Consider the following 18,176-nt stretch of genomic DNA (forward strand, 5'->3'; position numbering starts at 1 on the left):
CTTTAGAAGGAAGGTTATTAGCCCATATGATCAAAAATAATAAAATCTATATTCAGAAAGTATTATTTGAATTAAAGCAAAGGAAGATTCAAATCATTTATGTTGTTTGGAAGTCTCAGTTTCTGTCAGCTGTGTATTAAGTTATAGACTTGGCTTGAGATGCATTTCATTCATCTGTATAAAATGATAGTTGCTCTACCACAAGTTAAGTACTGCATTTGAAGTATTACAGCAATACATTTTTGTGTGTTTTTTTTAGAAATTTAGAATATTTTAAAAATTACTTTATGGAAAATAATATTAGTAAAACTTAAAACCTACCATTAAGGAAATACATAGGATTATATTTAATAAATACTTTATATTTATCATAATTTTTTTATTTTCAAAATGCACTAAACGTTCCATACTCTTAGAAAATAATTTCAAACCCTGAAGAGAAAAACTTAAATCAATTAATTAAACACTATTTCCTTCACATACCATAGACTAGCATTATAGGATGTTCTAAATGAACCAGTCATTGACTTAAATCTTCACAAAAATTCCATTAAGCACAAATAATTTTTGCTTCTTTTAATTAGTGACTAAACTGAAATTTAAAAATCAACCTCCAAATGGCTGAGAAAATGTGCCCAAACTAATTTTAACATAAGATACATTATTTCAATTCAATTCATCACTCCTAATAAAAAGAATATCAGTCATCACAACGAATTTGTTGAAATCATGAGAAAGAAGCATTAAAGCAACTTTGTTTTATTCTTTTTTAATTTTTTTAATTTTTCAAAAAGTTTTTTAATTGTGAAAATACAGTACAGAAGGGTTACAATTACATGAGCAAGGTAATAAGTACATTTCTTATCAAGCATTGTTGCCTCCTCCTTTGTTTTCCCCTACCATGCCTACCATTTCTACAACTACACTTCCTTCCCCCTCACGCCTGTTCTTGTCAGCATCTGTGACTGTATTTACAAGACTATGCTGGCTTTACATTATTCCAAGATTTAGCAAGTTAAAGCATAATATTTTGAGTCTGTGTTTATGGCAAAAGAGCCATAAATTTATCTCATCCTCATCATGCAGATTGAGTTTAGCACTGGATAAACCTAATCTTGAACTATTATCCTTGATTAAATTCTAAGCTGCCACTTTTAGGGTCAGATGAAGTTAAGAGAAGGATTCTGAGATTGCTAATTACTGTAACTAATGACTGTGGGCTTCAATTTCCTTCCAATTCTTCATACAATTAATGTGGTTTCTACACACCATGAAAGATTTTCCCATGGATTCCCATCTGAAGATGTTTCATATTTGTTCCATTTGGAAAGATAAGAAAGACTCTTTCCATTGACTTTTAAAACACTTGGAAATGTCAATTCCTTATTCCAGAGATTTCTTTATAAAAAGGAATACAGAGGCATTTCTATAGTAAAAAAATACCTTCTGGTTTTATGACATTTAATGAATTTGATAACAAATGTTAACAATTCGGAACTGAAAAGGAACAACAAAAAGTACTGACAAATTGAAATGTCTTTGGATAATTTTGAGTAAAATGAAAAATTGTGTGGTGTATGCTACTTTGTCCAATTGCAAGAGAAAGTTTATAATCCTAAAGTGCATTCCAAATCATTCATGTAGGTGTTAGTATGAACACATACATAGATACTTGTTTCTATATCTACTCATGTACATTAACAGTAATTCATCATGATCAAGGTTTTCTTTCCTTCTTTCTTTATCAAGGTAGTAATTAAGTCAATTTGATATGGCCCATATTTCAATATGAGATTGACACATATGTATGTATCCCAATTTATAAGAATATCCTAACTACTAAATTAATTGCATCACCAAGTTTTCACATCATTACTAGCTTGGTTGAATCTCAAAAGTGTTTCCAGAATTTCTGTCCCCATTTATTTACAGTTGTACCTAAACATGTTCCTTTTTACTTCCTTCTCAAATGTATGTGTTTCTCAATTTTCTCATATTTGTAGCCCAGTTTTTCTCCTCTGAAGTTTAGAAGAATTATTTTTAGTATTTGGTCATAACAGCTTGAGTAGCAGGTATGATTAAATAAAGATTAAAGGTAGCAGAGGATCATGAAAGGGGTGGCATACACTTAAATTAGTTATATTCATAAACTACTTTGTTGAACAGCAGTTTCTTTGTGCAAATAGTTAAATATATATATTTTTATATATAAATATATATATATATACTTTGTATTCTGAGTCTCTGATAAGACAGTGCTCTTCCTAACTATAGTAAATATTAAACTCAGTTCAACATATGTGTGATATACAAATATGATAGTTTATTTATATATACCATATATAATATAGACTAATATATATATTTTTTATAAATATATATATTCCAAAGGGTAGACTTGGGAGGATCAGGCAGTAGTTAAGTGATCACACTACAGCTCTATTTCAAACGTGACTACACCCATATCAGAAGCTCAGTAACTTTAATATTTGGATTCCTCCTCTACATTCTTCCTTTAAACCTCCAAGGTTTTTTGTTTGTTTTGTTTTTGTTTGTGATGGTTAACACTACAAAGTGAGGCTCAGGGATGCAGGTCAGCAAAGTGCTATGTTCAATTGCCATATCCAAACAAATCAAAGTGAAAATCCTAGACCGAAATTTTGAAGTTTAATAGGAAGCAAAGATAGTGACTTCAATTGTGATGGAATCCAGTCCTAATTTATTCAAAGAGGAAGTGACCATACTCTATGGTGGGACTGATGACTATCATTGCAAGTTGATCAAACAAACACTTTAATTATATAAATAAGTATAAATAGATACAAGTCAACCTATCTTCTCACAGTGACCATTGACCAAATCTGTCTATATTATGCAAGAAGTATGATGAGTGTATATATGTGTATGTGCAAATATGCATTCACATGCATCATCCTAAAAATGCGTAATCTCTGACTCTGATGCCATGTTGTTGTAGCTTTTGTTCTTGGGATCAAAGCCTGGACAATGGCTCAGGTTGTCTTGCCTGAGTCCATTCTGTAAGGCATATCCGGAACCTTGTTTCCAGGCACTACTGTTCTCATGGTAATCCTGAGAAAAATACAAAAGACACAAGTTTTAAAAGGAAAATCTTAACGTACTTCACATCAATATAAAGATGTTACTTAGGCTCCCTTTTTCAATAATAATAATAATATACCAATATAATTGTATTTCAAGTCTCTCTGACCTAAAATACTTCCCAACTGATGAAAGTAATTGTCTATTTCTAATAGTAATAAGAACAATTTAATTAGTAATGATAATATCTTCAGTTACTTAAAGAAATGCATAACTTGTTGATTTCATTCAACATTCCTGATGTAGTGTTATTAGCTCATGAGGAATGAGAGCCCTGTTTCTCAGGCAGTGGTGGTCTACTTCCTATTAGGATCAGCAATCTTTCTTACTGCTAACAAGAGGCCCAGTATGTAATATCGCCTGGAAGCTGCTCAGCATTGACAATAATGACACCTCAGTGTTCTCTGCTACTCTCAACTCAGCCTTGAGAAGGGAGGCTTTGCAACAACAGAAATGATTACTTATTCCCAGAAATTTACATCCAGAAAAAGGTCAGTAAACTACTAAATAGAATTGTTATTTCAAAAACTTCCTCATAATGTACTTATGCAAACATTAGTTTGTTCTCTCAGACACCTCCTTAGCAAAGTAAGTTGCTGCTCTGGCTAAATTTAAGTTCCAATCAGAACTGTCAATTGTCAGTCAGGACAGACCACTCATTTGCCACATCTCTGCTAACACACCAAGACTGACTTCAGAACCTAAGTGTGACTGTGCACTCCTATTTCATTAAAGAAATGTATAACTTGTTCATTTCATTCAGCATTCCTGATGTAGTGTTATTAGCTCATGAGGAATGAGAGACCTGTTTCTCAGGCATAATTTATCTAGTTCCAATCCAGACCTTACACTTAAAAGATCTCCTTGAAATCACTTGAGCCTAGAACCTTACAAATATCAACATCTGAACTTTGTACTCTGATAAGACAGTGCTCTTCCTAACTATAGTAAATATTAAACTCAGTTCAATATATGTGTGATATACAAATATGATAGTTTATTTATATATACCATATATAATATGGACTAATAATAATGTATTATATATTATGTATAGTATATACATAGTACTAATATATTACTATACACAATAAACGTGTATGTTTTTTAGTATATTTTATATATCTGTATATTTAGACGTTTGTATTAGTACATACCATAAATTAGTTATATATTAGTATACATTATATATTATTATATATTATGTACTAGTATATATATATTTATATTTGTATTAATATTTATTTTAGTCATATATTACAAGCTATATATTATATTTACTATATAACATATACTAAAACACACATACACACATAATCTCATGACGTTTTCTAGTGAGGAGAGCAATGGACAGTCCAGAAATATGTGCTATGATAAGAGTATTTACTGCCAATTCTAAACAGACTAAAATGTCTGAGTCTGAATGAGGAAAATAAATTTAAAATTATACATATATAGCCGGGCGCCGGTGGCTCATGCCTGTAATTCTAGCTGAGATTTGAGGATCGCAGTTCAAAGCCAGCCCCAGCAGGAAAGTCTGTGAGACTCTTATCTCCAATAAACCACTAGAAAACAAGAAGTGGCACTGGCACAGTAGCTCAAATGGTAGAGCACTCACCTTGAGCTGAAGAGTGCAGGGACAGTGCCCAAGCCCAGAGTTAAACTCCACAACCGACAAAAATAAAATAAATATATGTATATATACATATACATATATTATTTACAAATGTATTCTATATGTGTGTATAGATAGACAAGTAGATATCACTCCTGCCACTAGTCAAGTTAGAAGGTCAGGCTTTTAGTAGAATAGCCACAAACCTATCAGAAACAAGGTCTTGCCGCTCTCAGATATCATGGTAACTCAGCCTGATCAGTGTTCTGTCAAGAATGTATGTCCTACCTAGCTTTGTTCCCCTTCTCTACAGCACCCTGACATCCTGCTTCAAGTCATTGTATGTCCAGTTTTGTCAGACTGGTCATCTTTCACTGATGTAAACTTAGTAATACTTAGACAGCGTCTCTATTTTGACATGTTTAGTGCAGTACAGAGAATGTGGAAGTTAGGTACATCTTATTGCTATGTTGTCTGCAAGTTGCCCAAATATTCTATATTTATATTCCAAAGAATGAGAATTGTTTGTGTTCATTGTACTCTATATAATTATCCTCCCTAGTTCTCAGATAAGAAAAACAAATGAGAAGTTAAAACATTGTTCAAAGAAAGTCAATCATGTAACCAGACAAAGATATATTTACCTATCCACGTATCTCTATGTGCTTAAAAGACTGAGGTAAATCTGGAGTTGAAATCTGGATGCTTTATGTTCTGACATTCGTAGCCTTCCCTTTCCTTGAAGCAGACTCAGTTAACTAAATGGAATTCTAGGGAGTCAACACTCACTGTGAAAAGCTCAAATACCTCACCTGCTCTGTTTCACTGTCATGCCGAACGCCACACCAGCACAGAGTTTTGTATTTTTTAGACCAAAAGCAAAATAGATTGCAAACTGGTCTAATTAAGAGTGGGTTAATATCGTTGCCATTTTGCAGACCTATTAACAAAGAAGAGATGATAGATTAGACCACAAAAAGTATCAGGACTTTCATTAAGAAATTAACCATTGCTGGGAACCAGTGGCTCACGCCTGTAGTCCTAGCTACTCAAGAGGCTGAGATCTGAGGATCGAGGTTCACAGTCAGCCTGAGCAGGAAAGGCTATGAGAATCTTATCTCCAATAAACCATTGGAATATTGGAAGTAGTACTGTGGCTCAAGTGGTAGAGTGCTCACATTGAACTGAAGAGATCATAGAGCGCCCAGGCCCTACAACCAACAAAAAGAAAAGAAAACAATTCACCATTATTTACTTGAGAAATAGGTTATTTCTTTCTATATGCGGAAAATGAGTCTCATTTAGAGTTAGCTGCAGAAAGAGATGGAAACTAGTTTTCAGAAATCTACAAATTGTCTGTTCAGGCAAGTTCAGAACTGCAGAACCAAAAATCATATATATTTAAAAGTATTTATCATGGAAAATATTCTTTTAGAAAACTTTACAGTTCAACTGAAGAGATAGTGGGGAACCATATTACTACCTTCAGCAAAGCTCTGCTTTATTCTAATCAGATATTTTCAAGATCACTTAAATTAGAACCTGTAAAATTAAAAAGATTAATTGTATACTAATTCTTCCTTTCACCCTGCAACAATGTCATGGACAGGCAACCCTCATGTGTTCCCATGACCATTCTACATTTAGAAAAGCATCACTGATACTCATACCAACATATAAAGAGTAAGGGTGTTTCTCCTCTCAGAACCCATCCAGTCTTCTGTCACCATGGCTATTCGTGAATATCAGTCTCAATCAATGATGCCAAGAATGTGATTGCCAGTTTAGCAACCACTAGGAGGAGCAGTGGACTGGAAATTAAACATCACATTCCTTCAAGGTACCAGATACAGTCTGTTCACAAGTTTGTTCTCAAATTCCTAGCTAGAGATTAATCAATACATAAATATATACCAACAGATTTGTAAAATTCGACTTCAGGTTCAAATAACATATTCCCTAACGTTTTGAATATCTCCAAATATGTTTTACCAAGTAGAATTCTACTGCTTTTGATAATAAGTATCCATTAACACCTTTTGAAGAAGCCTATTTTATAGAGATGAATCCCCAGAGAGGTAGGTATTGTTAGTAAGGAATGTTTAAGACCTAATAAATGCTGGAAAGAAAGTGACTACCTGTGCTCTTAGAGCCTAGGTCACATTTCATTTGTAAATATGTAGGTAGTGAAGGAGGTTATACAAAACCTGGACTTCTTTCCAAGTGTGAATCTAACTCATAAGAATTTAATTTAAATTCCACCCATCTCTAGGATTTCAAACAGAGAAAATGTTTGTCAAATACTCTTATAAATAATGCAGATCTATAATGTCCAAGACAAGATAAGAGATTTGCTAATGAAGGGCTCTTAGTTTCATATGGTTTACATTGTATTTCCTTTCACAGTTAAAAAAAAAAAAGACTTGTGGGAGATAATAGATAGCAAAGCAAAGGAGAATTTAATGACTTTTTTTTTGTCAGTTGTGGGTCTTAAACTCTGGGCCTTAGCGCTGTCCCTAAGCTCTTCAGCTCAAGGTGAGCACTCTACCACTTGAGCTACAGCACCACATCCAGTCTTCTGATGGTTAATTGGAGATAAGAGTTTCACTAACTGAGTAGCTAGGATGACAGGCGTGAGCCACCTGCGCCCAGCTTTAAAGACATTTTATGAGTAGGATGATTAGAAATAAAAATGAAATTGGTATTTTTGTGTTTTTCATTTAAACATGGGTGTGTAACATATTTAACAAACAAAATCTTAGAATTTCATCATAAAGAACACAGACTACAGGTCTACAGACCTGTCTACCTGTTCATGGACATAATCATCCAGAAAAGAAAGTCAAAGCAGATGAGATAATTTTATGTAAACAAGTGAATTTTTCTCAAGAAAACAGAAACAGGCTTGAAGATGAAATGTCTCTACTTAAATTGCATCTTTGAGTCATTTTTGAAAAAAAGGTTTCTTATTCCCTGAACTGAGTAAGCCCTGTGACAAGATCCTAGCCCCATGAGAAGAGAGTTCTCTGGGATGCATCCTCTACGTGTCTCCATTGCTGTGTGCTCATTGCAAGACACAGCCTCCTAAACCCCTCACAGAAGCCCTAAAGACAAGACAAGCAGTGAGTGAGGCAGGAAGCCCTGGGGGTAGAGCAAAAAGGATCTAGTGGAAAAAAAACCATAACTTGAGCAATCTTGGGAAACAAAGTTCGTTTTTCGACATAACCACTCTGGGTCTTGGTGCTATGCTTAGCTTTTTTGCGCAAGACTGGTGCTCTACCATTTGAAACACAGCTCTACTTCTAGGTTTTTGGTGGTTAATTTGAGATAAGAATCACAGACTTTAAATGTTATTTTTATTTTATATGGCTAAATTCGAGAAAGACAAAGTAACTTTCATCCTTCTGTTAATAATGAAGAGTTTAAAGGGTATCTTGGCCAAGAACACCTTTCACCAGCTGATGAAGAGTAATGAGAGTGTAATGACATAAATAGCTTGGTAGAACAAATCAACACAGGACTGAATGTATTTGTCATCATTATGAGTCATATGAATAGCATATCTTTGAGGTCCAGGCTAATCTGGAAGGAAGATTATTGAAATCATCACCTAGTAACACCAAACAAAGCCTGAGAATGTAGCTCAGTGGCAGAGAATTTGTCTAGTATACACAAGGCCTGTGGGTTCAAATGTTCAGTCCCAGCACTTAATTAAAAAAAAATGACCAAGCAAGACTCAAAATAGGATGAGAACAGGCTCACAAAGCCTCTGCCTTCTCTAATGACTTTAGTTTTTTAAGTATTTAAATTACACTTATAAGTTTCAGTGAGCATTATAAAAGATTACGAAAAAGTTCCGTATTTACAGGACCCTTAGTGACAGAACCCCATTTGGGAAGAGAGGTACCACATAGCTGAGACATCTGGCTGCCAAGCACAATGCTTTCCTCAAAGAAGAAGTGATATAATTTGCTGCTAATGTGGTGCTACCACTTTATTACCTCTAAGACTTGACACATTTTGAAGGAAAGCAAACACAGGAATTGACACCAGGATAATCACCCATGTCCAAGATGACCCAGGATGTTTCCATCCTGATTCCATGTAAGTGCTACTGCATTAACACTCACACCAGAACATGTTCATTCTGATGCACATCTAGAAAATACACAGACTAGCAAGCCACATCCTGCTTGGGATGCAAGCAGTTTGACTTCTCATCAAGTGTCTTCGCTGACAACTAGAAAAGTAGACAGTCTTCTAGGTGAAACTATTTATATAAGTAAAGATGTGAGGAATCATTGCTATCAGGCTGAGAAATGACATTATTAGCATGGTAATGGTGGGGTGGTGTTATAAATTTTGTATTTTATTTGCTATCATTCCCATGATTTTCTTCAATAAATTTAATTGAGTGTTTAGCAGCCCTGCCTAGAATATTAAGGCATCGGAGCTTGCACATAGCATTTCCTTTCCACCATTAGCAGAAAAGATGCCATTCTGAATTTGTATTGAGTACAAATGGTAACTGCCCATGACTTTATGGACATTTAATGGTGGTACAAAAGTAAAATATCTTAATAATTTATTTAGTTAAACTATTTATTCCAAGTTAGAGGTAAAAGTGCTGGGGCCCATTCCATCCCACCAGCACAATGATTGATCCTTCTAATCCTTCATGGATTTGGGGACAGGAAGGAAAACAGACTCTAGTGAGACTATGACACAAAGTATAGATGTTTAAAACCAGTACCAAAAATGGCAGAGCCCCATGCCTGCAGAGGAACAGACTCCAAAAGATGAAGAAATTACAGTAACAATAAGAGCTTCATGAACACATGAAGCAAGTTAGCCCAGGCAGATTCACTAAGATAGACAGTGAAGGAAACCTTCATATCTTAATGACGTGAAGAGAAATGATGACTTCGATGATTTAGGCTTCCTTAATAATTACAATGTTACAAAACATTCCTCAGACTGGCTCTCTGAGAACCATGTTTCAGAGCATCTTACTTTCTTTCAGGAAACATGAGCTGAATATATTAATGCTCTCATATATACTGATTCAAGAGATGGTTTTGTGTGTCAGTTTGAGAGAACAGATATGTCCCTGGGAAGAAGGCTTTCCGTGGTGGACTCAAAACTGAACAAAAGAGACAGCCTTTTGTACCACCAGTGCATGAAGTAGCCCTTATCTTCATTGGTCCCAAGGAGGGAACTCTAAGTCACCAACCTGTGATGAAGCTGATGATTATTCCAGCACCAATGCATCCTAAGTAGCCCACAGCACTGAAGTAAAGGTAGGAGAGTGAGTACCAGGTGTCAGCTAGTGCAGGTCTGTGGGAAACAACAGCACATATCACATTCTGCGATTATGATCCACAGTGATTTATCAGATAGCTTAGGGTTTATGCTAGGGCCTGGATATGACAGGGTAAAAAAGACAAAAATCAAGGGGTTTTGTAGCACAAGGAAAAATACCATAGTACCATTAGAATCACATAATCCTATCGAACTTTGGAAAGAATGTCCAGCATAAAAACAGTTTTTCCATATTATTCTGTAGGTTAACTGAAGAATGATTGACCTCAATATGGTAGCTGTAGACTCAGAAAAGTACTTCAGTAATATACATCTGGAGACACCTTTGAATAGGGAGAGACTAGAAAGAAATGTGGCAAGCCAAGAGGAATAATAAGAATAATTTCACGTATATTAGTAACTTATTCAATTCAAGTAGAATCATTTTACTTGTGCGGAGTTTGTAATGATGACAGTAATTTTCAGAAAGACAAATGCAATGGAAAAAGAGGGGGTATGCCAGTCCCAGGTAGATCTTCACAGATACACAGAATTATCTGGGCATTTTTAGGAGGGTTGATGGAAGAAATGAGAAAATGCCGGGAAATATTGATAAGAATCAGAAATTGACTGCCCCAAAACAAACTAGGTGTCTGGAAGGTCTTAAATTTCCTATTTTTGAGACATGTAGCAATATTCAGTTAGAATTAATACACACTTATCAAGTCAGATACAACATTATATATATATATATATAAACCTATGTAATATATGCGTAATATATGCTATATATGTATATATCACTATATATGTAATATATACTATGTAATATATCACATATATTATATATTCATATATATGTATATATATAACATTTTTATAATGTATAATATATTATATGTTATAATTTATAATATATTTTATATTATATAAAGGGTAGATACAGATATATTGACACAATATCATTTGATCTTCCCCCAAACCAATAATTAGATGTCTACCACCTCATATTTGTCCAATAATACAGAGAGGAAAATGACAAAATCAAAATCCAAGCTTTTCATTATTTCAAAGTCCATATTTTTTCCTATACCATAACATGTCCTGAATTGTTGTCTTAGATTAGCAAGGAATGATTTTGTGATTTTGTGTCCTGAGTGTGGACAACGGCCTAGTTCTCTTCTTTTCAGGGGCTTCATTCTTTAAGGATAATATGATGCTTTTACTTGCTCATCTAATTTTCAACACTCTACTACTGCTTTATAGTATGCATTCATATTTTCAAGATTTAGTTGTGCCAAGTTTACTGTTATGTGCCTAAATACAGAAGAGCATCCACAGAAAGCCACAGCCCTGCATAGCAGTCTTCAGGCTTTTCTACTACAGAGTAATTCTCATAGGAAAGTAATCCATGTCAGCCTGATCCCTGAGGAGTGTACTTTCCCTTGGACTGAGAACCTGCTCTCTGGAGGAGAGCAGGAGCATCAACTTGAAGTCGACATACCTGTTAGAGATCTCTGAACGGATTGTCGTTGTCATATTTGATTGGACACATTGGTCTGTTGATAAAGGCAAAGGCCACGTCTTAGAATCTGGGGCAGGATAAATGAAGGACCCGATGCCTACCCAAAATGAGAAGGCGATCCCAGTAATGAAGCCTCCTAGCGCACCCTTTATGAAGAAAGAAGAAGTTAATAAGCTGTGAGACAAAGCAGTGTGTTGTAAGAGTAATGATACAAGTGGTCCTTGCCTCCACAGAGGAAGAGGCTATCCATCTCAACCACTGACCACACACATTGGAAGCAGCCTAGCTTGCCTTAAATTCTTCCCTCACAAAGCTGTCTGTTTGTTTATAGTACTGGGGTCATAGGATGGTTTCATGCATGTTAGACAAGCACTCTACCAAGGAGCTACACCCTCTGGCTCCACAAAGCTGTTTTAATGAAGAATGTGTCCCTTAAAAGATGACCCAAGAGAATTTCACAATAATCACTTTATTTCGATTTGTTGCAAGACATTTTCTTCTCTTTGGTATTTTTTTCTTGTAAAATAAATATTGGGGCTTCAATTTTCGGAGGAAGATTTTCAGAAGTTGAGGAAACCTTTAAGTAAACAGGACAATTGTAGCCATTTTTTACTGCAGCTAATACACAAAAATTCTTAATTCTATTTTTCCCCAAGTAACTTGGTTAATCTGCAATCTTAAATTTAGGCTTTATGACTGGCAAGTTTTGTAGTCTTTTGTTTCAGTCTAAGTACTACAAAGTGCAACTATTAGTCCTTTCCTTCAAACGTTCTATTTCCTGGGGAGAATAAATGGCATTTCCAAGTAACACGAAAGGAAAAAAATTGTAGGGTCCTGGTCTGATCCAGGGATCATAAAGAGGAATGTAGAATCCTTACCTTCCAGTTCACAAAAGGGAAGAGGATTCCCAGAGAGAATAAACCCAGCATCGGTCCCCCGCACATACCATGGATGCTGATGGTAGCCTGTGGAGCAATGCAGCCAGGTTAGCCCTATGATGCCACTGCACCTGTAGCTTACCTGTCACTTTCCCTTTCTTATACCTGGAATGAAATGAGGTCTTATTTCTGTTCGGGCTACTTGTCCAACACGTGCTTTCTGTAAGTCAGTTCTGAGTTTAATGATAAATATTATCTCAAAAAATAAAAAGAAAGTCTTTCCATTTCCCAACATTCTTTCTGATGGAGGTATAGAATTCCATTGTGTATATATACCACATTTTCTTGATCCATTCTTCTACTGAGAGGCATCTGGGTTCGTTCTATATCTTAGCTATAGTGAATAATGCTGCGATAAACATAGTTGTGCTGGTAGCTTTAGTATGGCCTTGTTTGTGATAGTTTGGGTAAATTCCTAAAAGTGGGATTGTTGGGTCATAGGGGAACTCTATGAATAGTCTTTTGAGGAACCTCCATACTGCTTTCCAAACTCAAAGAAACATGCATAGGTCCATGGTTTTCCTTATCTGCAATAACTAGTATATGTCTAGGACAAGCAGAAGAGGTCAAAAGCTATGTACATATGACCATATAAGATGATGCTAAGCGAAATGAACCCCAAGATAAGGATACAAGACGTTTTATCTGTCTTGTTGGTTTTTTTTAAATAATATACTATGTGATTTTGTTTGTTTCTTTGTATGTTCTTCTCCCATAGTATAACCCCTGTTGTCACTGTATTTGATTCTGGTGCCCTGCATCTTGTATATACATTTTTTTAATTTGGAGAGGGGAAGGGAAATAACAAAATTCTGAAATAAGGACACAGGTTGACCCATTATAACAATGATATGCACAAAACGCTATGTTGAAAACAAACTTTATAACTTTGTGGGGGAGAGGGAGGGAGGAGTTGGGGAGGTGGAGAGGAAAGAGATGATAGAGGAAAAACAAAGGAGGGGGTCACAATCCTTGGTAGGAAATGGACTCATTACCTTACTCATGTAACTGTAACCCCTCTGGACAGTGTCTTTACAGTAAATATATATATATATATATATATTTGAAATTAAAAAAGAAAAAAAATCAGGGCTAACAGAACCTTAGTAGATTTAGGGATATGCCTGATGTGAAAGGGGCACAGGCAAGATATAAATCCAAATTTATAACCCACATTTGCTCTTCTAAAATTAGGCTTTAAAAGAAAATCAAGAGCACAGACCACCATAATGTCCTTGTTCTTTTATATAAAAAGCAAAGAAAAAGGAGTATGTCAATAACAGGAAGAATACTCAAGATCTGAATAATAGCTCAACTGACCCAACAAAGATTTAGTGAGTTTGCTCAGTAGCTCACATCTACTGAATTTCAGAGTTTTCTTCTTTCTCTAAAAAAATACATAATGAAGGGGACTTTTAGTCCATTCTCACTTTCATGTAAACTATTTGTCCAGAAAGATAAGCTGCAATATATTACTGTTCCCTCTGTTGATTGACAGAATTAAATCCTGTTTACTGTGGCTGCAGTGTTGAGAAGCTAAATGATTAACTACCACATAGGAGAGCCAATGATATAGCTAAAACAATTATTTCTTCTTGTGAAAAAAATTACAAACTTTTCCAAAATCATTAGTATGTCTCAGAGGGTATATGGCTTCTATCTATATGACAGCAAAAAAATAAATTTGGAAACTCTCTCTCTCTTTCTCCTTCTCTCTCTCTCTCTATATATATATGTGTGTGTGTGTGTGTGTGTTTGTGTATGTGTGTGTGTATGTGAGTAGGTGGTGCATATTACAAATATATTTTCATATATATTTCCAATTTGCAAACTCAGGATAAGAACTTCTTAGTTCCTTCATCAGAAAAAACTTAATTCATTAATTACATTACCAAGAACATAGCATTGTATTAATATCATTTTAATTGCTGATTATTGCTAAAACTGAATTGCAATTTCTTTGATCATTCTTTCAATGCCTCCCTACCAGTTTTAATAGTTTCCCATTCTGAAAATCAGTTTTTATAAATTATTTTTGTGTATATTTACTTTAGACCCATTTTGCATGAATGCAAATATTTTAGGCTTGGTGGAAGGAAGATATTAGAAAGAGAGAAGGAAATGTTTTAGTGAAATCACAAGTGCCTTTTTTCTTACCTGTATAACACTACCCATGAGCGATGCAAGCACTGCCATAGAGGTGCACACTATGCCAAACAGGAGACCTGAAAGAAAGAACATTCATGATAAACAATTTCCTCAGGGAAATTAAAGAATAACTTAGGAAGTGGAAAAACCTCCCATGCTCCTGGATTGGGAGGATCAACATTGTGAAAATGTCAATACCTCCAAAGGCTATCTACAAATTCAATGTGATACCCATTAATATTCTAACCTCATTCTTCAATGAAATAGAATAAACAATCCAAAAATTCATATGGAACAATAAAAAACCCCGAATAGCAAAAACAGAAAGAACAGTTCTGGAGGAATATAAATACCAAATTTCAAATTCTACTACAAAGCTATAGTAATCAAAATAGCTTGGTACTGGCACAAGAACAGACCTCAGGACCAATGGAAAAAAACTGAAGACCCAGAAATGAACCCACAGACCTATAGCCAGCTAATCTTCAATAAAGGAACTAAAAAAATAGAATGGAAGAAAGACAGCCTCCTCAGTAAATGGTGCTGACAAAATTAGTTAATCACCTATGGAAAACTAAACCTAGATCCTTATATATCACTCTGCACCAGAATAAACTCCAAAATGGATCAAAGACCTCGAAGTCAAAGTAGACACCCTGAAAACAGGAATAAGAGGAAGTAGGAGAAACTCTAGGGTTCCTTGGCACAGGCCAAAATTTTCTTAATAGAGACCCAGAAGCACAACAAATCAAAGAAAGGTTGGACAAATGGAAGTGCATGAAACTGCAGAGCTTCTGTATGGCAAAGGACATAGCTAGCAAGATCAATGGAAAGCCCATGGATTGGGAGAAGATCTTCACTAGCCATACAACAGAAAAGGGTCTCATATCTAAAATATAGTTGGAACTCAAAAAATGAAGAAATGCTCAACTTCTCTAGCCATAAAAGAAATGCAAATCAAAACAACATTGAGACTCTACCTCAGCCCAGTTAGAATGGCAAAAAAAAAAAAAAAAGAACTCTAATAATAACAGATGCTGGAGGTGATGTGGACAGAAGGGAACCCTACTGCATTGTTGGTGGGAATGTAAACATGTTCAATCATTTTGGAAAGCAGTATGGAGGTTCCTCAAAAGACTCTGCATAGAGCTCCCCTATGACCCAGCAATCCTACTTTTGGGCATTTACCGAAATGAAAACAAGGGTATATTAAAGCTATGTTTATTGCAGCATTATTTACCATAGCTAAGATATGGGACCAACCCTGATGCCCCTCAGTAGATGAATGGATCAAGAAAATGTGATTATATATGATATTTATATATGCATTTATAATGAAATTCTATGCCTCCATCAGAAAGAATGACATCTCCCCATTTGTCAGGAAATGGAAAAACTTGGAAGAATTTTATTAAGTGAAATTTATTAAGTGAAAATTTTATTAAGGCCCAAAGAAAAATAGGTCCCATGGTTTCCTTTATTTGCAATAACTAGTATATGTCTAGGACAAGCAGAAAAGGTCAAAAGCTATGTGCGTATGACCATATAAGATGATGTTAAGCTAAATGAACCCCAAGACAGGGACATAAGTGATTTTTTCTTTCTTGCTATTGTTTTTAACATACTTATTATGTTCTATGTGATTTTTTTTTGTTTCTTTGGTACGTCGTATAACCCCTGATTTAATTGTATATGATGTTGGTGTCCTGCATCTTGTTTATACACTTCTCGTGTAACTGTAACCCCTCTGTACAGTATTTTTACAATAAAAACATTAAAAAAAGAAATTTCCTCAGGGGACTCTTGGTTTCCAGGCATTCTTGAGCACACCCACCGGAGCTATGCACAACACAAGCTCTGAATGTAAGTAATTGCAAAGAGCAAAGTCCTCTTCTAGCAGGCTGAGCCCAGGAGTGGTCCTTAAGTAAACTATGTTCTGAGCACAGGCTTTCTACTTAAGTCAGAGTGAACTACAGCAGTGCCTTATGGGTGTCTTTCCTGGGATTTCAGAGGAATTCTGTCATGCAGAAGCAACATCCAAAACAGAAAATGCCCAGGCAAATCCAGGCTGAATTCATGAAAACTAATTCTTGGTAAATTATTGGCTAGCAATGAGCTGCAAAAGTACATATTAATCTTTTTGCAAAACAGTTATTTAACTTTTAATATGGCAAAATAACACACATTCTACGTAAGAGATTGAAAAATCTGGAGAGATTCTCTTTTTTTCTTTTTTTAGTGACTTATTCACACTACTCATATTACATGTCATTAATTTTTATATCACCTTAAAGATGTGTTTACATTCTGCCACAAAGGGATTCTGAATGTTATGACTCCTCCTGAATCATAGCTCATTGAATGAGACTGTGCATTCTTTTCTGACATTTTTAAAGATGGTTATTTCTTCTGCTACTCTCTCTCTTTCTTTCTCTTTCTTTCTTTTTTTCTTTTTTTCTTTCTTTCTTTCTTTCTTTCTTTCTTCATTTCTCTGTAGGTTAAACTGTGTTTCAGTGTAACTACTAATTTAATGGTGTTAGATTATAACCATCTTATTGAATTATGATGCAATGAATTATCAATTGAATTACCAATGCAATGAAATGGAAACTGTTTTTTCCCAAAGGACACACACTCTAAGAATAGATTACACATGAATCAGCTTGAACCAAAATTTACTCAAAATCAATATATAAGACTGACTAGCACATAGTAAGTGAAATGTGCCTGCCTCAATTAAAGCAAATACTTTGATTTTCCCTGTGCATCATCAGCTCAGGAGAATAGAAAACAATACTCAACCATCAGAAAAACCCCTGCCTCAAACCAAGAGTATCTGAGTGAAAGTAATGCCTATCCAATTTCTGTGAAATCTAATTCTGAGAACAAGTTACAAGTAACTTAAGTACCCACTTACAAATAAGTAGTTGAAATCAATCTATCCTTGTTCAAACATAAGTAGAAAGAAAAAAGAACTATGGAATTCATTAAAAAGTAAAGTCAAACAAGGTAATTTATATAGATGGAAAGCTCAAGTAAAGAATACAATAGTTAAAATAAGTTACGCACAGACCTAGAAACTGGTAGTTTTAATATGCTGCAAGAATACAGAGATTGTCACCTTTACAAGTTTTTTTCAAAAAAGAATACATAGATTTTTACAAAGCAAAAAAGTAGAGGTCAAGAAAAAAAGGAATGCAAATAACAAAGAAATCCAGATAAGATATAACTTAATAGATTTATATGAAGGTAGACCAGGCATGATAAGAAAACACTTGATCATATATACACAGCTTTTGACCTTTTGTATTTGTCCCAGACATATACTAGTTACTGCAGATAAAGGAAACCATGGGACCTATGTTTCTTTGGGCCTGGCTTACTTCACTTAATATAATTTTTCCAAGTCTTTCCATTTCCTAACAAATAGGGCAATGTCATTCTTTCTGATGGAGGCATAGAATTCCAATGTGTATATATACTATATTTTCTTGATCCATTCATCTACTGAGGGGCATCTGGGTTGGTT

The 18,176-nt window shown here is 34.9% G+C and overlaps 1 protein-coding gene across 1 annotated transcript in view; it reads right to left on the reverse strand.

Moving 5' to 3' along the window:
• Positions 1–2,893: 2,893 nt before the first annotated feature.
• Positions 2,894–18,176, reverse strand: part of LOC105988119 (sodium-coupled monocarboxylate transporter 2-like) — a 58,129-nt gene continuing 42,846 nt past the window's right edge. The window contains exons 10-15 of the mRNA XM_013019635.1: positions 14,657–14,724; positions 12,440–12,526; positions 11,541–11,707; positions 9,969–10,072; positions 5,548–5,675; positions 2,894–3,090 (exon numbers count right to left, since the gene is read on the reverse strand). Coding sequence (XP_012875089.1) covers positions 2,935–3,090; positions 5,548–5,675; positions 9,969–10,072; positions 11,541–11,707; positions 12,440–12,526; positions 14,657–14,724 — 710 coding nt within the window. The 3' untranslated portion in view covers positions 2,894–2,934. The remainder of the gene's footprint in view (positions 3,091–5,547; positions 5,676–9,968; positions 10,073–11,540; positions 11,708–12,439; positions 12,527–14,656; positions 14,725–18,176) is intronic.

Source organism: Dipodomys ordii, unplaced genomic scaffold (assembly GCF_000151885.1).
Source record: "Dipodomys ordii isolate 6190 unplaced genomic scaffold, Dord_2.0 Scaffold46, whole genome shotgun sequence".
Taxonomy (NCBI): Eukaryota; Metazoa; Chordata; class Mammalia; order Rodentia; family Heteromyidae; genus Dipodomys; species Dipodomys ordii.